General features: G+C 42.3%; 1 protein-coding gene across 1 annotated transcript in view; it reads left to right on the top strand.

Moving 5' to 3' along the window:
* The window catches only part of LSMEM1 (leucine rich single-pass membrane protein 1), a 138,348-nt gene that overhangs the window by 80,261 nt on the left and 32,637 nt on the right, over positions 1–25,450 (top strand). The window contains exon 2 of the mRNA XM_069228958.1: positions 7,129–7,260. Coding sequence (XP_069085059.1) covers positions 7,134–7,260 — 127 coding nt within the window. The 5' untranslated portion in view covers positions 7,129–7,133. The remainder of the gene's footprint in view (positions 1–7,128; positions 7,261–25,450) is intronic.

Genomic DNA, 25,450 nt, shown 5'->3' with positions numbered 1-25,450 from the left:
GAAAACCAAATTTGGCAGTATTTCACTAATAGGACATATAACACACAAATAGTATATGTCCTACCTTAAGCATACACTGCATCCTGTCCCTGGGACTACCTAGGGCCTACCTTAGGAGTGCCTAACATGTAGTAAAAGGGAAGGTTTAGGCCTGGCAAGTGGGTACACTTGGCAAGTCGAATTGGTAGTTTAAAACTGCACACACAGACACTGCAGTGGCAGGTCTGAGACATGTTTACAGGGCTACTAATGTGGGTGGCATAACCAGTGCTACAGGCCCACTAGTAGCATTTGATTTCAGGCCCTGGGCACCTCTAGTGCACTTTACTAGCGACTTACCAGTAAATCAAATATGCCAATCATTGATAAACCAATCAACAGGACACTTTACACAGAGAGCATTTGCACTTTAGCACTGTTTAGTAGTGGTAAAATCCGCAAAGACAATAAACCAGCAAAAAGAGACCTGAAAAAAATAGGAGGAAGAAGGCAAAAAGTTTGGGGATAACCCTGCAAAAAGGGCCATTTCCAATACAACCCCACTGACCTGGTCAGTGAACTGCTCTTCCTCCGTGTAGCTTCACCAGTAAGTGCAGCCTGACTTGAACTTTGACCCTGGTCAAAGTTCAAGGCCCTCAGCCTCTTTCCTCTGTGTTCTCCCTTTCGTGCCTTTCTGCCTTTAGTGGGCTGTATAGTGCCTTTTTTGTGCTTTATTGCACTATATTGTGCCTTTTGTGCCATTTCTGTGCTTTTTCGCTTTCTGTGTTTTCTATCTGTCTTTTTCCTCTTATTCTCGCATTCTCTCTTATTTCTGTCTCTCTCACATTTTCTCTCCTTTCACTCTTCCCTCTAACCGCTGCTGCTGCCCCTGCAGCAGTGCTCCCTTTTGGCATACCGTTTTTCCCGCTCCCATCTGTCCTCTCATCCCCCCCTCTCCTTACTTAATGGCGGCCACTGTGCGGCTGGCCGCTGGTGAACCAAAGGCAAGCCTGTCTGCGACCAACGCCAGGACCCCAGACCTCCCACCCGCCATCTCTACACACCAGCAGCACTCCACGCACTCAATCGAGGATGCACCAACAACTGCAAATCAGCATCACCAACCTACACCCACGGACCCTTCAGCTGCCTCCGCTGTCGCCTATTCTACACCACCACCAAGGCCTTGGACCCGACACAACCCACCCGCAACAACACACCCACACCAAAGACCCTGAAAGGCATCCTCCTCAACGTCCGCTCCTTCCATAAACATGCTACCGAAATCTGGGACCTCCTTGACAGCACCACCCTGGACATCGCATTCCTCACCGAAACCTGGACCAACACCACCTCATGCCCAGACATTGCCATCACCATTCCCCAAGGATACAAAACCACCTGGAAAGAATGCCCCAGCCACCCCGGGGTTGGGGAATCGCCATCATCCACAAGTCTAACATCCGACTGAGCACACACTCCGAAGATCCCACAAGCCTGGTGGAACACCTTCACTTCAAACTTCAGCCATTCGCCCTCAAGAGAACCCTCATCTACCGCCCACTTGGGCAACGCACACCCTTCTCTGACTCCATCACAGACAGCATCACTGCCCAAGCCATTGCAGCCACCATCTACACCCTGCTGGGAGTCCTTAACTTCCACATCGACATCCTACAAGACCCCAACACAGCATCCCTCCTAGACAACCGCCACAATATAGGGCTCTGACAGATCGTGACCGAACCAATGCATTCAGCAGGACACACCCTCGACCCCATCTTCACAACAGGACCCTCCGTCACCTTCAGCCACATATCCGAGTTTCCATGGACAGATCATTGCTGCATCCATTTCACCTTTAACACACTCACCATCCTCTGACCCCAACACCAACCATCTCGTAGAAGCTGGGCAAGAATCACCGACGACCAGCTCACCGCCACCCTCGCCAACTCCGCCCCCTCCATAACCCACAACAACGACCTGAACACCACAGCCGCACCTTTCACAAATGGATCGCCGACTGCACCAACACCATAGCCCACCTCAAAAAGAACAACAGCACCCACGCCAAGAAAGCCAGTTTGTTCACTGCAGAACTACGAGAATCCAGACGCACATGTCAACACCTCAAGAAAATCTGGAGAAACACCAAATCTACAGAAGCCCAAAGCAACTTCAGAGCTGCCACCATCGCACACAACCAACTCAACAGAAGCACCAAAAGGAAAGCAATACAAGAAAGAATCTCCTAACATGCACACAACAGCATGGAACTCTGCATCATCATCAAGGAGTTCGCTCAACCCAACAGTGAATAAACGGACATCCCACCCTCACAAGATCTCTGCAAAAAACTGAACACATACTTCCACCACAAAATTAAGACCATCTACGATAACTTCAATGAGGACAACCTACACGCAGAACCCCCTCCACCGGAACCAGACATCAACAAACCAACAATCACCAACTGGACTTCCCTCACCACCCACAGAAGACCATGCACTCCGGGGCCCCCACGCACCCATGTCCCCACTACATCTTCAACAGAGCTGCTGACACAGTTGCCCCCAAGCTCTGCCTCACCATCAACTGCACCCTAGCAGACGCCTCCTTCCCCGACGACCGGAAACACGGCAAGATCAAACCTCTCCTCAAGAAACCCTCAGCGAACCCCACCGACCTCAAGAACTTCAGGACCTTCTCCCTGCTCCTATTTCCAGTGAACATCATTGAGAAAGCCATCAACAACCAACTTGCCACTTTCATCGAAGACAACAACAACCTTGACGCCCCCCAATTTGGCTTCAGAAAAAAGCACAGCACCAAACTCCTCCTTCCTCTTGGACCACACACCCACCACCTGTGGAGTTCCCCAGGGTTCCTCCCTCAGCCCCATGCTGTTTAATATCTACATGGCCCCTCTAGCCGCCATCGCTAGAAACTACAACTCAACATCATCTCCTATGCTGATGACACCCAACTCATCCTCTCCCTATCCAACGAACCCAACACAGTCAGACACAAGTTCTGTGAAGGCATAACAGCACTTGGCAACTGGATGAAAAACAGCTGCCTACAACTCAATGCAAACAAAACAGACGTACTCATCATGGCCCCTCAACCCGACGTGTGGCCACCCACCCTCGGAAGCCTGCCTACCCCCACGAACCAAACCCGCAACCTCTGGATCATCCTGGACTCTAAACTCAACATGGACCACCAAATCAACTGAGTTGCATCCACCTGCCTCCGCACCCTTCACCTTCTATGCCTAACTTTCAAATGGATCTCCCTCGAACACATAAAGACCGTCCCACATGCCCTCGTTACCAGCAGACTGAACTACGGCAATGTGCTCTATGCTGGGATCAACAAGAAACTCAACCACAAACTACAGAACATGCAGACTGCCGCCCCCAGACTGGCCCTCGACCTTCCTCAACACTGTCACATCTCTCAGTACCTGCGTACACTGCACTGGCTCCCATAGAGAAAATAATCACCTTCAAGATCCTCACCCACGTGCACAAAGCCCTCCACAACACCGAACCAGCTTACCTGAACAAGCTACTCACTTTCCACGTACCACACAGTGCCCTTGGCTCAGCCCAGCTCTCTCTCGCCGAAGTACTCTGCATCAGGAAAACAAGAACAGGGGGACGCACTTTCTCATACCTCGCTGCCACAGCATGGAACGCCCTACCGCTCAACCTCAGACAGACTACACCCCTCCTCAACTTCGCAAAGGAGCTGAAGACATGGCTATTTGAAGAACATCCACACTGATGGACACTCCACGCGCCCCCCTCCATCCAGTGCCTTGAGACCCTTGGAGGTGAGAAGCAGTGCTTAACAAAACACTGATTGATTGGTTTTGAGTTATTTTTCCTAAACTTTGTTTTTATTTTCTTGGTCATGTTTTTTTGCTTAATCTTTGGGGAAAGTCCTTATATTTTTGTTCAAATAATGATTAATTGTAGGGGTATTTCACTTTTGTTAATTTTCTCCAAATACTTTTATGCCTGTAACTTCCTGCAGATGGCTAAATGAGCTGTAAACATTTCTCCATCCATTTACATCCTTGACATGGGGTGGATGTTAGCCTAATGAGAAATTTGAGTGGTGGGAATGAGAAAGCCAGAGAGTGAGCGACATAATGACAAGTTACTAGAAAACGCCAATCAAAGAAAATGTTACAAAGAAGGGATGCAGGAAAAAAGTAAAGGAGGACTGACAGTAGGAATGAAATTAAATAAAAGCTAACTCATTTATAATCACAGAAAAGAAAACACAACAAGATTTTTACTGAGCAGCAAAGAGTAGACACTGATAACCACTGATTTGTAAATTAAAAAAAAAAAACATTGGGAAACAGAAAGCAATCCAATGGAATTGACTACAAATAGAAATCAAAAATAGAAAAGCCTAACTATAATTGGCACACTTTAATGAATCTCTGATTGTATCATACCTCTCTCCAATGTATCAGTTACAAATACACTCTATCAAGCAAAACAAAATGACACTCAGTCAGTAAACCTGAAAAAATGGAACTAATCATGCCTAAGCCACCCTTGATTACATGTATGTTAGACCTGACAGCCTTAGGGTAGTCATCCCCAAACCTTTTGCCTGCCTCCCTCCACTTTTCCGATGCTGTTTTTGCTGGTTTTAGGACTCTACCACTGCTAACCAGTGGTAAAGTGCATATGCTCTCTCCCTTAAACATGGTAACACTGGTTCATTTGCAATTGGCATATTTGATTTACTTGTAAGTCCCTAGTAAAGTGCACTGCATGTGCCCAGGGCCTGTAAATTGAATGCCAGTAGTGGGCCTGCAGCATTCGTTGTGCATCCACATAAGCAGCCCCTTAACCATGTCTCAGGCCTGCCATTGCAAGGCCTGTCTGCGCAGTTCCCCTGCCACTTTGACTTGGCATTTAAAAGTACTTGCAAAGCCTTAAACTCCAATTTTTCTACATTAGTCACCCCTAAGATAGGCCCTAGGTAACTCATAGGGCAGGGTGCTATGTAGGTAGAAGCCAGGGCGTGTACATGCGTGCTGTATATGTCCTGGTAGTGGAAACCTCCTAAATTCATTTTCCACTACTGTGAAGCCTGCTCCTTTCATAACATAACATTAGGACTATCCTCATATACTGTTTGAGTGGTAGATTCTGATCAGAAAGGGGTAATCAGGTCATATTTAGTATGGCCAGAATGATGATAGAAAATCCTTCTTATTGGTGAGGTTGTATTTTATATTACTATTTTAGAAATGCCACTTTTAGAAAGTGAGCATTTCTCTTCACTTAAATTCCATCTGTGTCTTACAGCCTGTCTCCAATCAACATCAGGGCTGGGCTGGATGACAGCTTCCTTGTGTATTTCACCTAGACAACTACAAACACAGGACACTCAGTCACACCTGCACTCATCTGCATACTTAATGGGTCTTCCTAGGGTGGAGTGCCTAACACATTTCAAAGGCTAGTCGCCTTCCCTCACACAATGGACTGCCAAACCCCCTAGTGGGACCCTGGCAGACAGACCTGTACTGAAAGGGGAACTTGTGCACTTCAAAAGCACTATTTGACGTCTCCCCCACTTCAAAGGCATTTTTGGGTATATAAACTAGGTCTCTGACCCCACTAACTCAGACACTTCTGGACCTGAACCTGCAACCTGTCAAGAGGAACTGCCTGGCGGCCAAAGGACTCATCTGGACTGCTTTGCTGAGAAGGATTGTTGCACTCTGACTTGGCTGAGAAGTGCTCTCCAAGGACTTGGATTGAGCTTGCCTCCTGTTTTCTGAAGTCTCAAGGCTAAAAGGACTTTATCTCTTCAGGAAAATCTTTGTGCACTGAAAATCGACGCAAGGCCTGCCGAAAACGATGCACAGCCTGCCTTGTGACTGAGAAATTGCTGCTCAGCCGAACCAGAATGATGCATCCGATCCCCTGTGTGGAAAATCAATGCAGCAACCGCCGTGTGACAGAAAATTCGATGCATCACCCACTGGGATCGATGCAACGCCTGTGACGTCTTCCAGCGCACCCAGGATTTCCCTGCATCGTCTCAGCGCATCAAAAAGATCCCTGCATCACAGTGAGGAACCAAGATGGCATGGCAAAAAATGGCGCAAGCCCCTTGCAGCATGGAAGGAAACGAGGCAACATCTGTGCTTTGTCGGAAAATCCGATGCACACTTTATTTTCCACGCATCTCCTCCTCTGCGGTCTCGGTGCGTGTTATTTTTAATGCAAACTAGGTACATTATGTAATCAAGAGACAACTGTTGATTTCTAAGATTTAAGACTCTTTTTAAACTTGCAAAGGTGATATTTCAACTTGTGCTCATTAAATCTTTATCATTTTGACCTTATTTTATTCGAATAAATATCAACTATTTTTCTAAACCTGTGTGGTGTACTTTTTTCACTGTTACTGTATGATTTATTGCACACATACTTTACACATTGCCTTCTAAGGTAAGCCTGACTGCTCAGTGCTAAGCTACCAGAGGGTGGGCACGGGATCATTTGGATTGTGTGACTTACCCTGACAATGATTGTGGTCCCTACTTGGACAAGGGTGTATTCCTCTGCCAAATAGAGACCCAGTTTCTAGCAGTGTACAATAGGAGTACCATGTGCTCTACTTCGGTGACTCACTTCTCATTTCACTGAATGCTTACAGTGACCCATGGAGTGGAGAAAAACCTACATACGTGGTTTATTGTTTCTCAAAAACAACAGCACACATTTGCCTGCTAAGGCCTTCATTCTGAGTGGTCTGCAGTTTGCACATGTTCCTGATGTCAAACTGCTCAACCTGTAAAGAACAATAACAAGGATTTGCTATTTACCAGGTGTGCAGTTTGAATCCCATTTCAATTTACTTAAGCCATTCCTCATTCAGACGTTTTAGTAGATGTGCGCTATTTGCCTGGCTGATTTGAACTGATGAGTCAGTCAGGGAACACTCCTGGGATGCTAAATTGCACTTGGGTTATGATACCAAGTTTAGTGGAAATGGAGGTTTGTATCTGACCAGGAAAGGAGGGCTTATGTTACCAAAATATGTCAAGCTACGTACTCTGCATTGTTTTAGAGCTATTTTATTCTTTTTTTGTTTTAGGTACAATGGCGAAATTGCCAGGACAAAATGAATTATTCGACCTCAGTCAGGAGGGAAAACTTTACGCAGTTGATTCTCTAAACAACTTAAACAAGCTCAACATATGTATCGATGAACATCAAGATCTTATGCGTGAGTATTGAGCATCCGCAGTGCCTCAGAAATGGCCGTAGTGGCGCAAAAATGGCCTCAGTGCACCAGCATCGGTCACAATCTCATTGAGTGTAGTTAGGTACAGGGTTGCATTGCCTTAGTCATTTTTCGGTTGAGCGCGGAAGTGCTTTGACCTGTTGTAAGAATTGTGGGCTTTTAACCACGCCTACCTCACGGCCAGCAACTTCACTCTTTTGTGGGCTCCCCTTTAAAAAATTGCTTAATGTCATTGGTAAATGCTTTACGTTTGTCCCTTCTTAGGGAGATTTTCTTACCACCTTGCAGACTGACCATGTTACATGAATAATTGCATGATTGTTGATACGGTTGACTGTGAGCAAACTTCTTTTTCCTTTTGTGTCCTTAACGCTCATGCTCATGGCAGCCACAGCACTGTGAACAAGCTTGCTAATGTCAACTAATGTTTTACACTTTGTTTTCAATTTCTGTGGCAAGAAAAGTCCACTAAGGAATTTACAATGCCAATAACTCTAACTCAATCAAATGGGAGACCCATTTCATTGCAAATGCTTGTTAACTTTGTGAAAAAGCTTTGTGGTACCACCATCTTCAAGTGGAAAATACCTGCTAATTTATGAAACATTGCATGGAAATTGATCTTTTCAAGTAGGATTCTTGGAAAGACAATACATAGTAGTTAACTAGTTAATAATCTAGCTACTTTAGGTTGAGCATGATCGTTAGAGTGTTTATTTGAGCACTTGTTGCAGTAGTTCCCTCCACTGTGCAGGGGAGACTTAAACAGGCTGGAAGTAAATTGGAGAGATGCAGTACTCAGGACAGATACAAGGTGCATGGAAGCATACAGCAATGAAGTTATAGGGAAGGACCTGTACACAATGACTTTAACTACCCAGAAAAATGAGAAAGAATTATCGAAAAACATTAATGCAAATCTCAAAACACAAAATACAGTAGTAGAAATGTATCCATTTATTTAGAAAGGGTAGACCTATTGTTGAATTCTTCATTTAAACTTTAAATGGTTCTCATTCACTGATATGCTAGTTCTCAATGTTCCCTCAAAGTGACCCTTATTGTGAGAGTCAAGAAAAACTTGCGACAATTAGTCCTCTCATGACCTAACACAAAGATATTCCGAAGAGAGCTTAAACTGGGGTACGACGTTCTGAGGTTGAGATTCCTTACGTGTACTCTGTGTGGATTGGCTGATTACTATGCTCGTTTCACAGAGTGACTGGAATGAGTGCACTGTAGACTGTAGCTTTCTTGAGGGAGTGATACTTTAATCAATGCCAGTAATTGAGGTGAATGTGTCTAAGTGCTTTTTTTCTTTCTTCCACTTCCCATTCCTGTCCTTTTGTGCCTCGAGCTATGAACCCCAGGGAATTTTGACTAATATTGACAATGCAGTTATGTTATGTTATGAAAATGTATAGAGTGCATAGCTACCCGAAGGCCTTCCAGCGCTATACAGAAAAACTTTTGAATATACAGCTTTTGGACACAAACTAAAATAACCAAGTTTTTAAAAGCCATCGGAATGACAGTTCATGGCTGGTTTGACGTAGATTCAGTAGTAATGAATTCCACAGTGTAGCTCCAAGATACAATATTGATCTTCCTCCCCATTTGGCCTTTTTTACTGGGGGAATGACAGCTAGGGCCGTGGAGGATGATCAAGATGTCTGGTAGGTTTGTAAAAAGAAGCCAGGGTTTGCAATCTTGGTGGGCCTTTGTCATATAGGGCTCTATGAATGTAACATAAAGATTTAACTTTTGTCTGTTGCTCCAAAGGAAGCCAGTGCAACATTGATAAAGCTGATCTGGCCAATTGATGCCTGGGTAGATTGAAGAGAAGGCGGGCAGCAATGTTCTGCACCACCTGCAATTTCTTCATAACATATTTTGGTGCACCAAGAAACAGGGCGTTCCCATAATCCAGCCGAGAGATTAGTAAGGCCTGTATGAAGAGCTTCTTTGCAATGAACGGAAGTATTTTGAAAATCTTTCTAAGAAGTCTGAGTATGCCAAAACAGGAGGAGGATATTTTTTTTGCTTGATGATCCATAGTCAACCATGGATCAAACCATACTCCCAGACTCTCAATGTTTTCTTTGGGCAATGGAAGATCTTCTAATGGTTGTGATACTGGGGAAATTAAGTTTGGTTTTGCCTGGTGACCCAGAAACATAACCTCTGTCTTGTCTCCGTTCAACTTAAGTCTACTGCTGGACATCCATTTGGAGATTGCCTGTAGACAAGTAATGAGCCGAGAATAGGTTGAGTTCTGATTGGTAGAAAAGGATACCACAAGCTGGGTGACATCTGCATATAACACTACAGAGAGTCCATAGGGCTCCACTACTTTTGCCAGAGGGGCCATATAGAAATTAAAAAACAAAAAAAGAGCAGTGCAGCACCCCCCACTTAATCTTAAAACAACTTGAATAAAAGGAACGGTCCAAAACTTGAAATGATCTTGCTTCCAAGAATGAGGCAAACCAACTCAGGGCTTTGCCTGACACTCCACTTTCCCTCATTCTCTGGAGTAAAATATTGTGCTCCACTGTGTCACAGGTGGCACTAAGATCGAGAAGCACGATTATCGAGACCAAGCCCTGTTCTACACGTTTACTAACTTTTTCAGTGACTGCGATTAATGCAGATTCCGTACTATGTAATGGTCTAAAGCCCATCTGAGACGGATGGAGAATGTTATTTTCTTCCAAAAAACTCCAAAGATGAGTATTGACATGTTTTTCAAGTACTTTGGCAAGGGCTGGCAGCATTGAGATTGGTCTATAGTTGCCAGGGATGAGTGGATCCAGGCTGGGCTTCTTAAGCAGCGGCTTCACAATTGCATGTTTCCATTGTGGAGGAACAGTGCCGACTGATAGTGACATGTTCAGCAGCTCAGTTACCACAGGGACTATTATTGAAGCCCCTTGACCTAAGATTGAAGGCGGGCGGGATCCTGGGGAGACCCTGATCTAAGGGTGGTCAATAGTATAGAGGCCGCTTCAGGTGAGAGGGGAGGAATATATGTAAACCTTGCTGCACCCTTGGAACACTCCTCATCTACCGCTTGGTCTATAGGTATCCATTGGAAAGGTTGAATAGATCTCTGCAATTTTTTCCTGAAAAAATCCAGCTAAGTCTTAGCGAGGCTTCTACAGTTTCTGTGTGTGCCTGAGGAGAGGTAAATTAGTTTCACAGGAGAAAGATTTTCTTCGGGGAGTTAGAGCTCGGTTCGATTTTATCTGCATAGTATGCACTTTGGGCTGCTTTAATTTCAGCATGAAACCTTCTGATAGCCTTCCTATACTCCTCTTTAGAGGAAGTGTCATAGCATTTTCTAAATTTTCGCTCCAGCCGCCTACATTCCATCTTTATTAGGCTAAGATGTCTGGAGAACCAGGGGGCACTTTTTTTCTTATGTCCACTCAGCCTCAACATATATGGAAGGATTGTGTCTAAGCTTTTGCTAATCCAATTATTACATTTGTTTAAAGATGTAGCCATATTCCCATTCAATGAGGGTTTTGAACTCTCTAAGATGTCAATCCATTCTTTAGCCTTAAGCATATGCCAGCGCCTATAAGGTTAGATAATGCTCTGGGAGGGTGTTTCCAATACTGGAAGGGGAAGGGAGAGAGAGATTAGAAAATGATCGAACCAGTCTAAGGAGGTGGGGGGTAGGGCAGTTAAGTCAGCTGTACTGCTAAAAATAAGTCAGTGGTATGACCCTTGATGTGTGTAGGCCCCCTGATCAGTTGTGTGAGATCTAAGGCCTTCATATCTAACAGAAGACTCTTAGCAGCTGCATTCTCTAAATTCTCTGCGTGAATATTAAAATCTCCAAGAATTGTGAAATTTGTCTTGTTACAAATTAAGTCTGCCACTTGCTCTGGAAAGGCTTGAAGAAAATGCAATGAAGAGCCAGCGGGGTGATACACTAAGGCCCCAGCGAAACTACACTGAGGATTTAAAGAGAAGGAAAAATACATACTCTCACAATCTAATAACTTAGGTGGATGGGTGGTGACCTCAACTGAATCCTTGACAATAATGGCAATACCCCCTCCTTTCCCAGAGACTCTCTCATACCTTATTAGGTAAAGCCAGGAAAATATTAGGAGCTGAGCCCTCATGGAGCCATGTTTCTGTTAGGAACAGGGCTGTAGGTCAATTCATTAAGTAGAAGATTGATATCCAGTTTGTGGGCGGCTAAAGATCTACAATTTTCCAGGAGAAACAAGCTATGTGGCGCTTTATGTGATACGGGTATGTTCTGTATCAGAGGTTGGTGGGGGTCTATCACCTCTACTATAGGGCAAGGTAACTTCCCTAGCAACCGTTTGTTCACTACCTTTGGCTCCTATTTTAAATCTAAGTGAATAGAGAAATTCAGCATCATATGCAAGCCTACCTATGTTAAGATGACCATAGTTGCTGGCCCCTGGGCCCGGTCTGGCACGGACAGGCACAGATGAGCTTGCCTTTGGCGCGCCTGCAGCGTGCCTGTGGCTGCAGCATTGAAGGTTTTTAAGTCCTCAGATAACAAGAGGATCAGACGGCTAGACCCCTGACCTCCTCAAGATGGCATCCGCAAGTGTGCTTCTGAAGAGGTCTGAAAATGGCTGCTGTCTCAGTACACCTAGACCGACAGGCACAATCCTTCCTCAGAGTGTAAAAGGGCTTCGTTAAAACACTGATAAGTCTAGTTGTGAAAGTTTTAATCCCAACAGAATACAAATGAATAAAAAGACTGTTCCTTAAATTAAAAACACCATCGGCCTCTGAACCCGGACCATGGTTTGTAAAATCAATAACCCTCCCCCAAATAGTAAAAAGAGTGCCAAAAAACTAATATAGACTGTTGAAAACTAAATAAATGAAAAGGCTATCACCTTCAGCTGCATATTCAAAGATATTCCACAGTTTGAATAAGACTTGGCAGTTGAGTTTCATGGAACCACTTTTATTGCTGATGTTGGGGCATACCTAACAAAATCTTTGTATTAGGACAGGTTTCTTTTTGGTTCTGCAATACGTTCAATAAGTAGGAGAAAGAAACAATAAGGCAACCAAAACATTAGATGAAATGGCTTTCCAGTTACCAAGCACAAACAAAGCCTGATAGAATAGATACCGATCCTGAGGAGTTACTTTTTAGTTCAGTCAACCTGGAAACATGGATAGCGGGGACAGATTTGAGGTAATACAAGTCAGATAGAATGCAGGGAATTACTAAACATTGATTCAATATTGCTAAACAAGATGGTATAATAGTCTTGTATTAAGGGCATTGCTGGTGGTAAAGCGCAAGAGGTTGCAGCTGAATTACTTGAAATTCCTCATGTTGTTAAGAGGAAAACTACTATAAATTCAAACCATAGTTTTCAGAAAATATAGGGCACTTTCAAGTAGGAGAAAGAAACCTTGAAAATTATTGATAAACGTTTTCATGTCTCGTATGTAAAATTAAATTAATCCAAGCCATCTAATAGCTACTGATATTTGCAAAAGAGTAGAGCATTGGTATTGGGAGGAAAGAAAATTGATCGAAGATTTTTTCAGAAAAAAACAAATCTAAGATTTATTTTACAGAGGTACTGAAGTGGAGGCGAGGTTTAAAAGCTAAATACAAACATTTAAATCACTAAGAGTCGCTGAATAGTCTCTTGAATCAAATAAAAATCAGAAAACTCTGAAAAATTACAGAAGCTGGCACTGAATAAGTAAAAGCATGCCACTAAAAACTGCAACTCCTTTAATAATTGATCACATGGCGAGGTCTGATAGGGTTGCAGTTCGGAAATCAAAGCAGATAAACTAAAACCTAATTGGTAGAAAAAATGTTAAAATACTTTTTTTTCAGGAATGGATTACACGTTAATTGGGATGAAAATATATAGGAAGGTAAAAGAAAAAGTAGCACAATTATTTCATGGAATGGTCATGGTTTTTAATGAAAAAACAACAAAGGTTATGGAATGCTGAGTTGACCAGGAATTTTCCTCTATAGGGCACATGGAAAATCGGTGGAACTAGACAACAGTTCTTTGAACAATCCCAGGAAGCCCGGCATTGAAATGCTTTTCTTTGAAAGCATACAAAAGCCTTCTCATCTGACAACTTGACTTTACATTAGACACGGTTTGCTTTTTTCACACTTCTTTATCTGTAGTCTGATGGTATCCTGGTTGCTGATGTTTTGAGAACCACCAGTGATGGTGAGCTTTTCTTCAAGTTAAACTTGGATGTTGTTGGTGATGGCTTTGTAAGTGATGAATCTGGTTTTGAACATGTCTGTTGGCAAGGGGAGTCATTGGAGTTCCATTAGGTCAGGGATGTTGTGATCATATTTCTTCAGGCCCTGGTTAAGATGTTTTGTGGCATGTAGAATACCCTTACAGGGCGCCAGTGTGAAGTCTGGTAAGTCATATAGCATGACCATTACCACCATCCAAATATTAGTGCTCGAAGGCTTGAATGGAAGTTCTGAAGTCACTTTCTGGAAAAAGGTTTCACTTTTTTTTTTTTAGAAGAGCGAGCTGAAACCAGATCATCTTTGTTTGTATCATTTTAATAAAAGGAGGGTTGTAATTGTCGGTTGTCAATCAATTGAAAAAAGAAATACTCAATCTAATGGTGGTTCTACTACATGCAATAAAATACCCAATGTTGCAGGAGCTGTAGTTGATGCAATAATTAGAATGTCTAGCAGTGAGACATATATTTAGGTTAACCTCTCTATTCCTGATAGTTGCCACTCAGCTTTCAGGCAGCCACTGGACAATCACACTTCAGCCATTTTGGCATGTATTCATGATAGAATCTGTGTTCTATAAACACCTTACAACAAATAACAGCACAAAAACATCCATACATGATTACTTCATTTATTGATTAGCTTTGGCATTCATTGACCATTTGAAATTATTTTGATTATTTTCATTACATCTATCTTCAGGCAGGTTTTGTTGTTTTGACAACCAATGTCATCTATTTTTAAAAAATGCAACACGAAGTACAGCGAGAGAGAGTGAGAGGGGTGGCTTTGTACCAGCCCCTTTAGCCACTGTGTTTCATGTATTTTTGTATGGTTTGCCATTGCTTGTATGACTTGTCCATCAAGAACATGGCATTTCATGGATTGTTGCATTGCCCTATTTCCAAGGTTTTTAGTGGCAACAGTTTAAGGAGTCATTTTGTTAAATTACAGCTAGAATGTGATTTGTGATGTGTTTTCTGCGCTAAAATAATGACATTTAATTACTGGTTCATGAGTATTTGTTTCGGTGGTGCTTGCTGATTGGATGCATTAGCCTTTTATAAAGAGGGCGATAGAATTCACTAATTGATAAGTTTTCTTTTGCTTCTTCTGATAAAGATATTGTTTGATTTATAGCTTTCTTGTTTACAAAGTAGATATGTGTAGTCATATCCTTTCCTTAAAAGTGTAATGAAAATTTAGGCCCTTATCAAAGGTATTTAGTAGGCAATATTTTGCTGTGTATGCTTTTTAAGTGAACTTGCAACACAAACTTTACTTTCTGAATCTATTTCATAACACTCTGCTTTGAGGGTACAGCTTAAAGCCCTGATTTAGAGTACCCTGTGTGCAAAACCCTCAGTCTGCCGCCTCTCTTAGAGACAGGTGTACCTTAAGCAGTCTGAATACTTCGTCCAACACAGTAGGAAGGACATTACATTGTTAACCCGATTTACATGTAAGGCCTTTTTTCCTGTGTGTCACCCCCAGGAAAAACATGGCAGTGAGCGATAGGAAAAAAGAATGATGACCCCCATGCCCTGGGAGAAAACACTCAGAATGTGGGGGGCATTAGTTTTTTTTTTTCTTTTCCAAAAATAAGCTCACACTTTGGAAATTTATTTTTTGAAAAACAAGGAGTCAAAGTTCAAAATAAACTTTATTTGATCTAATTAAAAATAGACCAAAAAAGTACAGTAAAATACATTACAATATCATAATATCCAACAAGAGTAAAACCAAACATGAGAACCAATTTAATTCAGGTGAAGGTGGTATGAAATAAGATGTCTCCCGGTTCGAACCCACTTCAAGGTTTGGAGGTGGTTTGATAATACTAAGCAGGACATGCTCAAGTTTTAAAAACTCAACTACACAGTATGCACATTAACCTTACGCCCAGTGCAAGAACGAAGAACAAAAACCTTAAGTTAAAAGAGTCCACTATAAACTGCTAATAATGCTGGGACAAGAAGGGCACCTCAGGATTGCATCGTGAATCAAGACAAGGCCTGATGTATGAAGAAAGGCAGAGGTCGTATGACTTCCTGACAGCGAGTACAAGTCTAAAACAAAAATTGACTTCTACAACTATTTCAACTGGTGCTAAAACACTGATGGCTATAATCGCTGGAGCTTAAAAGTGCATACTCAAATTTTCAACAAGTCAGAAGCTAAAATCAACGTACTTCTCCTACGTCGTAGTAGAACCCAGTCATCAGGCTGAAATGCTACTCCCAAATGCCATAATTGTTTTTTTTTTTTTTAAACAGCTATCCTGTTAGATTGACTCGGAGGCCTCAAATTAGTAAAGTGCTTCTAGTGCTGTGCATTGATTAGCAAAAGGTCACATTCGGGAATCGTCCTGATCTTTACCAATCTAGGGTAAGTTTAGACTGTAACTAATATTTCATTGCATGCTAAGCGCTGGAGAAAATAAAGTGCCTGTCTGCAGTGCCTTATGGAAATTCGTTCAAAAGGTTTTTAATAGTGCGGGCCCTAGGTTTGGAATATAAACTGGAGAAAAACATTAGATGTGTAAAGTGTTTTGATAAGAAACCTGGTCACAGGGACAAGGATCAAGAGTGCGCTCCCAGTTATTGCAGCAGGGAAAAGCAACCAAGCCTGTGTTTTTACATTAAGTTGCAAAAACGGCTGAGGCCTGTCGGCAGGAACCAATGAGTTGTAAGAAGTAACAGATGCAGTGCTTAATTTGTACATAAAAATGTGCCGGTGCTCAAAGCCCTCCTTTTAAAGACGCGGCTTCTGTAATTAAGGGCGAGATGTATCATCACGGTCCTTTGCGATTCGGTAATAGCGATTTTTAAGAAATCGCTATTACCGACTCGCAAAGTGCCATGTATCACATTTGCGATTCGGTAATTGCGATTTCTTAAAAATCGCAAATGCAATTACCGAATTGCAAATTGCGATACCGGCCCCATTCGCAGCTATTGGCCTGTTGGCCCATAGCTGCAAATTTTTTGCATTTCCAAAATAGCAACTTCTGAACTAGAAATCGCAAATTTGGAAATGCAAATCCCCAGGTTGCTGGGGGCCTATGGCCCCCTCTGCTGCACCCCAAAAATGTTTTGGGGGACATGTAAAGTACACACATGCCATACGGGCATGTGTGCTTTACATGTTCAATTTAAAAATGCATTTTTAAATTTTGCACCAGGTTACCACCTGGTTGCAGTCCATGGTATTTTGCATGTGCAAAATCCCATTCTGCGAAAAATCGCTATTTGCGATTTTTTGCAGCATTGCTTTGCGACCTGGAATTTGTGAATCGCAAATTGCGACTCGCAATTTCCAGGTCGCAACGCAAGAAATCGCTATTTTAGCGATTTCTTATTTGTGGTCTGCACTCGCAATCGGCCGAATTTACCGATCCGCACCGTTTGCGAGTGCAAAACTTTTTCATACATCTGGCCCTAAATGTGGGAACACGGAATACTGAAGCAGCGTAATCCTGAAGGCATCCCGGGCCTCTTCAATCCATTTACAGCCACTCACTGTGCCCTCAGCTCACTCTAGCAGCTTTCTGTTTTGTCCCATTGTGGAGATTTTTCTATTTTTCCCTTCCTCCGTCTTTCCCCTATGTGTCTTTTGCTCGCAAGCAAATGCATGAGGCAGAAGAATAAGCCCAGCGCGCAAAAATAAGTGCCGGTGCTCAGCGCCGGATACAACAATCACAGATTAAGCACTGAACAGATGGCAGTGTTCTAGCTTTCCCCTCCTTACAGCCCCATACAGTGTATAAAACATATCCCTCACAGACCTTTTATTCAGAGTAAATAAGGTTGAGGGGTTTTCAAACAGATCTGCTTTGGACAGGGCAGCTGCAGTTTCCCCGACTGCCCTAAGCCATGGAATTTCACGGCTGCGATCCAAAGACATGCAGTCATTGATTGTCGCTCTGTTAAGAAATGATGCCTCATTAGTCCAGACTCAGAGCCAGAGCATAAATGGGCGAGTCTGTAGTTTGTCCTACATGGGAAATAGCCCTAGCTCCTTAGGGCAAACAAAGGTAGCTGTACATTAGGGGAGCAAGGAAACAAAATTAAAGGGGTCCCTGAACCAATAAAAAGAGAGACTCAGGGAATAAACTATATTCTTGCTAAAGAACGCCTCTCTTATTGTTATCATGTACAAACCAACTTGCTACAATTGAAAACAAAAATTTCTGTCAAGCGAAACACATTTTATTCAATGTTGTTGTTTTTATTCATGATAATAGAAAAACTATTAAAAACTCAACCTAAAGTCATGAAAAAAACACATAACAAGGACATCACATAGAGACCCAAGACAATACACATAAGACAACAAATACAACAATTTCAAGTCCTTACACAAACTTTGCATGCTACATCAATGTACAGTTCTTGCAACATCAAATTGAATTCGAACTAATAGAACTTCCTTGTTAAGTATTTTCCACCTATTTTCTTTATTAGAGTCTCTGAATTAACGTATAATTATTGGAGTCTTTCAACACAAATCTCCTTAAGATGAGATATAGACTGCTATCTCCACTTTGATGGTAATGTCCTCAATTCACCAATAGTTTGCTATACCAGACATGGTGTTTTCCACCGTACTTTCTCAATATATTTCCATACATTCCAGTGGGGATTGAATATAGTCTCCTATACCAGCTATGACCATGACATCCATATGCTTGAAATGTTGTTGATTCAGTTTGCTTTATTATTACTCGCCCAACCTTAATGTTACTCGCCGACGCACGTTTCGGTGGGTTCCACCAACATATACATCTTTTCATCCACCTTCCTCAGGGCTGCACTCACAATTGCATCAATAGGCTGGAATAATCTTTCTCTAAATGAGAGCCGTCAAAACGCAGACTGTAGTGCATCTTTTAAATTGAAGAAACCAAAAAGGGCACCACATGGGCTGATAGCTGGGAATAATACCCGAAGACGCTGCCTCGTCGATTTCCGGAGATACTCCTTCCTCCGATGTCTCTACAATTGCGAACGCAGATATTTGAAAAAAGACTCCGGAAGCGCCACGCTATGCACAAGATCGAAATTTAACAGTATCCTACTGCGATCACTTCTTCCAGCATAGCAGCTAATATGGACGGTTAGGTGGTAAGCAGGTCAAGAGTGGACGACCACAAGTAAATGTGATAGCTGGTAGCAGGGTCCACTTGAACTCTCCGACCTACTTAATTTATCGCCTTTAATTTGTTGTCTATTCCAATGACATGAACCGCTAACGCATTAAGTAAGTACACCTGAAGCTCTAATTTGTCAGAAATAAATTTAAGGGCTGAATATATCACTTCCAAGTTGTGTAAAAGGGAGTCTTAGAGTGACGGTGACAGCTAGATGGAGTAGCTGGGTCCACACTTGGCCCAAGTTATTCACATTCTGCTTTCGGTCTAACAGTTTCCCCACCAGAGAGTGGAGACACAGATGGAATAGGCAAGGCAGGGTGTTCCAGATATTGTCCTTGAGCTAGATGGTGGTCATAATTGAAAGGACCTGAGTTGATAAAATTGACAAGAAAGGTGATTTTGCGAAGGGCAGCTTTATAAGGCTAAGCAGGTGATTGTAGGCCACCATAGTCCCCCTCTTGTTGCTCCTACTCGTGTGCAGCTCAGGTGGCCCAAAGGGGCTAAGGTAGTGTAGGTTGAGTGTTGACTGGCTCGTCCAAGTCAACTTTCACCACAACTGGTGCGTCGTTAATATCCACCCTGTTATTGACACTCTTGTTGCTACTCTGAACCCCCCCCACAAAGTTCTGATTACACTTGATTTTATTGGGCGGTTGTCACTTGAACCTACTGAGGCCAATGCAGGTACAATAGCTTGTGTTGTGAATGTCCTTCCATTAACCAGGCTGGAACTAAGATTCTCCATTGGGTACTGGTAGATTTCCAGGATTGCCTTCCTGCTTCTGATAACAGGGCCTGGGATTGGGAATTGGGGAGGGTGGGACACCTGTACTGAATGCTGGCTTCATAAATTTTGTGATTTTTACTTTGATACAGATGATGAGACATTCACCATTTCCTGTGACTGGGTGTCACTTTTGGCACCTAACTCCTACAGTGATATTGTCTTTATTTTTATTTTTACCCCTGCATTCTTATTCATGTGCAGGGATGACAGGCCCTCGGGCCTTACCAGATGCCATGGTTCTTTTTTCTCGTTAGCCCAAAGGGGCTCCCTCCAAACCTACTAATCCTGCCACTTCACAAGCTCGATGAAGCTTTGGTGGAGTACACAGTAATGCAGTCGCGGCTTGATTCGCTCATAAGGGGCAGGGTGGGGCGGCGCGCGGGGGGCATTGGGGGTGGGTCTAAAATTTCAGTTAAAAATAAATAAAATAAAAACTTACCTGGATCAGCTGCGCCGCTCCTCTTTCTCCCGTTGTCGCTGCAGGCATAGGCTCCCAGCCTGCCCTGCGGCCAATCCTGACAATGCTTAGAGCAGCATTAGGATTGGCTGGGAGCGCCCAGCCAGCATGCTCCCAGGCAGACTGGGAGCCTGTGCAGGCTCTCTCCAGCCCAGCAACACAGTGCCGGGCTAGAGAGAGCCTCCTGCTCGTGTGTTTGGCCAGCCTGAGACAGCCGGCCAAACATGCATGCCCACTGAAGGAAGTGCACAGTGCACTCCCCTCACTGATTGTCACCCTTGTGGCCCGCACCTTCAACAAACAAAACAATAATAAACAGGGTTTGTTATAGTTTTGTTTATGAAAGGTTTTGCAGCTTCTGCTGCTGGCGGGGGGGGGGGGTGGGACGAATCTCATCCGCCTTAATGGAGGAGCTGCCCCTGCAGTAATGGGCAGTCTATCTGTTTCTCGGTTTCTGACGGGGCTTTGGATGGATTGTGCTATAGGCACCAAACTATGTCAATCATGATCTTATGGGGAGTGTTTTCAAAATGCAATAAACATCAGTAAATGTGGGTAGCATAAAAGGCAACTAGAAAGCTGCTAAACAACAACATTGACTGGTGCCCTAGTGTACTGACGTCCTGATATCCAGATCTGCTAGGATCACTGCAGTTGAATAAAATTCTCTGGCCTTAGGTGTACCTTGGCCCCTGCCTAGATGATGAGAGCACTGGAAATACCCGGGTAGAACGCTGGCATCGGTCTCTACCTTCTCGTATCCGCACCGCTGCTCCTGGGCTGAGGAAGAGGCCCTCTGATATCTATTAAACCCAGAAAACTGCAGCGCATGTCCCTTTGAAAGGGACGGCATGAGCATGACTGGCTTCTTCTCCGGCTGTCTGCTCCCCACTTCTGGCCTTCGAGCCATGGGTTCCTACTCTCGACTTCCCTTTTTTCCACTCCACTCTAATCAGTCTGCCTGGTCACTGATACTTGTCACCGGACTGGTGACTGGGCTGGGTAAGCAGGACAGGTGCAGTTGGCAGGAGGAGACCCAGTTCGTGACAGGCAGTCCCACATCAGCAAGCCTCATCAACCTATTGCCAACTGCTTCTGCTTGCAGGGGAATGGATGTCCCCCAGTGCCTGGAACTCGGACAATCAAATGGGCGATACCATCACCTGCATTTGGTGATATAGAACATGCAAGACTGCACCTTTCAGCTTCTCTGGGTACGGTGTGTTCACCTCTACATTTACCTCGCCTCACCCCACCTGGTTGCATCCTTTCTGGCCTTGTGTGCTTGAATCCCATGCCCAAAACATAAAGTCAAATGCTTGGTGGACAGCCATACACCAAACTCTGGAAGACATAGGTAATATCCTCCACCATCCTGACGGACACTATTTCACCCAACAAACTGTAGATTCAGCCCTAACTCTGATAATGCAGTCTGTTCGGGTAAATGGCTCTTCTTCCTGGGTCCTTACTGCTATATCCCAAGGTACTAGTTCATTAATGTTTTTTTTTTTCCCCAGAGTTGATGGAGATAACACACTCAAGATAACATAATGATTACTAAACACCTTGCCAAAAAGCAAGATCGATTCTTAGCCACTTATGATTTTGTCTCCTCTGTACATACCTTTGCTGATTTAAATACATCTTCCACAGATTGTTTGACATGAGTACAACAAATATCCAGCAAGGTTTCATACAAAAACACACATTTTTAAGATTTGCTATTCTAGAATATAGTCAGATAACTGAGTTCCAATGTTTTTGTTTGATTCAGGAAAGGCAGATTCATCTTTATTTGTACACATAGTCAGGTTTATTTCCCCTTGATCATGCTATTAATACTGAACCCCTATTTTAGTATTAGCTTAGAGTGGATTTTTAGTTTAAATAGTATTTCTGTATAAGTTTTCTTTACAACTACTATGTGAATACTACAACTGTGCACCACCTAACTGAACATTGTCACATTTTACAATTGTGTTCCTTTGATAACAAATGCTGTCGTTTTGTTAATACTTTAAAATCTTTCTCTCACATTAATTCCTTCTCAACCTTTCTCCCTTTTGTCTATTAAAGAACTCTCAATTCTTGTTGTTTTTGCATAGCCGTCACCATAGGGAATCGATTACTGTTAGTGTGGTATTTAACCTCCTGCTCATTGGGAAACTAGATAATTCATGACATCTTGAGTAGTAATGTTTCAGTTAGAAATGAAAGTTGTCTAATTGCACAGAGAAATGCACTAGCTTTGTGGCAATTAGGTATGACAGTAACAGCATATACCAATTAGGATGTTTCATACCGTAGTGCCGCTTATTCTAAGGCTATCAAGGAGTATGGTCTGTGTTTGTATTCTGTTCTGCCCCAGGTTGCAATCCCTGGGCACAAGCCGGTAGCCCCAAATAGTTCTGGCCAAGTAAGAGCATGGCTGAGGAGCGAAAAACCTGACACTTTGCTGCTGTGTCTTCTCTGCACACCTGTGCTCAGGAGCACATAATTTTGAATATGTAAAAGTGCCTGTGTGCAACCTCACTCTTAAATGACAGCTGGTTAGAGAAAGACGTACCATATTCCAAAAATTGATGCCTCCAATGCAGCAGTGTAGGCACTATTAATGCATCATCTGCACTTGGGCTCAGAGGCTTCACTGCACCCCAATTATGGTAGATTTGTTTCTACTCTGCTGGGATACAGGAGGATTCTCTTTCCTTACTTGCATTAGAGGCAGTATCCCCATTGCTCTTCCTCTGCCACAAGATGTCCCGGAATAATATAGCAGGTACTTCTATGTCCTTTAATGCGTCCATACATTAAACACGAACAATGTCTGTCTTCTTTAAAATATCTGTGAACATCTAGACCAGAGTTCTCGAACCTTTTCTGTAGCGAGAGCTACTTCTGATGAGTGAAAATCATTGTGAGCTACCGAAGGGTAAACAACTCACACATTATTACCAAACACCCCCATGCCAAACTTCCTTGACTTTAAACCTGATGTTCATAGAGCCAGATACTATGGTTTGAACAAAATACCTTGAGTAGGGACACTATGACAGGGTTGCTATGTGTGCCAGTGAGAGTGTGGTATTTGGGGATGTAGGAACATATGTGCATATGAATGAGATATATGTGTATGGGTAACTGAGGGTTGGTGTCATATGTGCTTGTGGTACTGTTACAAGTATAACACAAACAACCATGTTTTTCAATGGGAAAACTTTTAAGTGCAAATATGTTCATAATGTGGAGCACTTTTCTACACTTTAAGTTTTTCCCATTAAAAAAAGTATTTTATTTTTCAGTTATAAATATTGCACAGTGTTCTACTGGCCACTGGGAGCAAGAGGCCTGCTGTTTGTAAATGCAACACTTTGAAAAATAATCTGAGAAAATTAAACTGAAAAGTTAATTTAATTTTAAGGCACGTTTTCATTTTCATTTTCTCTGATTTAAAAGCATTGAGAAACACAATTTTGCTCTCACTTCCAAAACTGAGTTGACAAGGACTTTTATTTAAGAGTTAAATAGCTTAGTGCTTCAATTCTTCACCTCTGTGCCCTGGGTCATAAATCAGACTCCAGATCTGCTTCTTATTAGGCTATGCTGTCTGCAGCCTGGTGATATTATTGTGAATTAAACACAGGTTTCCCTTAACTTTAAAGGTATAAATGTGACCCTGAGCTTATTTAAAAATGAACTCCAGGCTGTGAGCTACTCTGAAGGGGTGTGGTAGTGCGAGCGCTCCACGAGATCCAAACTTTTATCAATACTGTATAATGGATCCTGCGCTACAGGATGATGGATCAAAGCGACATAGGTTTGAGGGGATGTCACCGATGGGTAATTGTGAGGACCAATAGATCAATAACAAATCAATAACATTCAATATTATAAAACCTCAGTTAATAACCACAACAGTTTAGTAACAAGAATTCTTAGATTTATTTCCCTATATTAACAAAGCTAGAGTCACGAAGATAACTGTCAAACACAAATGGTAAGTATATAAGATCATTAGAGGCTCAATAAAACAGTGTATATATATCTCAATTTGATTAATACAGTTAAACAAATTATCTCCAAAAGAATCACACTTATTAATAATACAAAACCTGGTAATGATGGTACAGAATACATCGATTCAGCATCAAATGATTTCAAACCAGATCATAAGCGATAGATGATTATTTCCCTAACTATCCACAGATTAGAACTTCATGTTGGACTTCATGTGAAAAGAATTTAGGAACACCAATTTAGAAAAACTCTTAACTAGATTATGTTATACATAAAAAATAATAATGTTAATAATGTGCAGCAATGTAATTATTAGTTGCAGTTGGTACCTGGAAAGCAAAAGAGACACAATTCCCATTTAATAACATACATTACCACATAGGCAGTAACAGCAAATGATCAGCTTCCACTTGAGGACACCATCAACAGTTTTGGGCCTAACGACAGCTAATGTCGAACCTCGTCTGCTCTCGAAGAACTCTCCCTCTCTCCCTCACGTACTCCTGTACTCCTGTCCCTAATTAGTCTACACAGATTATTATACTAAAATCTAATCAACTCCTGATTGGTCAGTCTATAGGATGTTTTCATTTCAGCCAATCAACGACTAAAACAATGACCTAAACTTTACAAACCTACACTAACTATAACACTTTCTTTTAGTAGATACACTCGCCTTCCGTCTCGTCTATAACTTCATTGTCTCATCCGCCTCTCACATATCATGTTCTCAGGAAGAAACTTTCTCTGCTACTTTCACTTCCATCCTCGAGGAAAGACCATATATTAGTAACATTCTCAAACAATAGGACATTTCATCTTATGCAATGTTTGATTAATACATGACCTTGTAAGACATGACACCGCAACCCACTAGGGGTAGCTGTGGATACGTCTATACAAGCTTGGAACCATTCATTATAGAAGCTTTGGATCATGGAAAATAACGACAGCATCTGAATATAATTTTGCTCAACCAATAACAGAAAAGCAGCTATTATAAAAGTTTTCTTGTTTTACATGTTAATTCATCACTCATTATTAATACGAAAAACATTAATAGATATTTTAGAAAATTCACACTCTCACAATCCCTCCTCTGATGACTATTCATGTCATCACATTACTTTCTAATAAATGTATTTATTATCATCAGATTTAATACTTTGTTCAATCAATTTTTTTATTTCTTTGTAAAATGTATTCATTTCCGTTTCAAAATGTTGTTTATTCCTTTCTAATGTTCTCTTCTTAATACATTTTATTATTCAAAATGTTCCCCAAATTCCAATTAAACAAAACACAATTATTGACACCCATTTTGCAATTTTCAAAATAATATTTCTTCCCACATTGCTAAACCAATTTCCCACAACTTCAATTCCTTTTCCAGCCTTCTCCCAAATTGTGATTTCTTTTAGTTCTTTCAAATCTTTATTATTACTGTTAGTCACATTAGTGATTAATTCTTTAACCTTCCCCGAGTTATCA

Source organism: Pleurodeles waltl, chromosome 4_1, assembly GCF_031143425.1.
Source record: "Pleurodeles waltl isolate 20211129_DDA chromosome 4_1, aPleWal1.hap1.20221129, whole genome shotgun sequence".
NCBI classification, from domain to species: Eukaryota; Metazoa; Chordata; class Amphibia; order Caudata; family Salamandridae; genus Pleurodeles; species Pleurodeles waltl.
The sequence above is the reverse complement of the archived record's forward strand: the minus strand, read 5'-3'. Positions and strand labels throughout refer to the sequence as shown.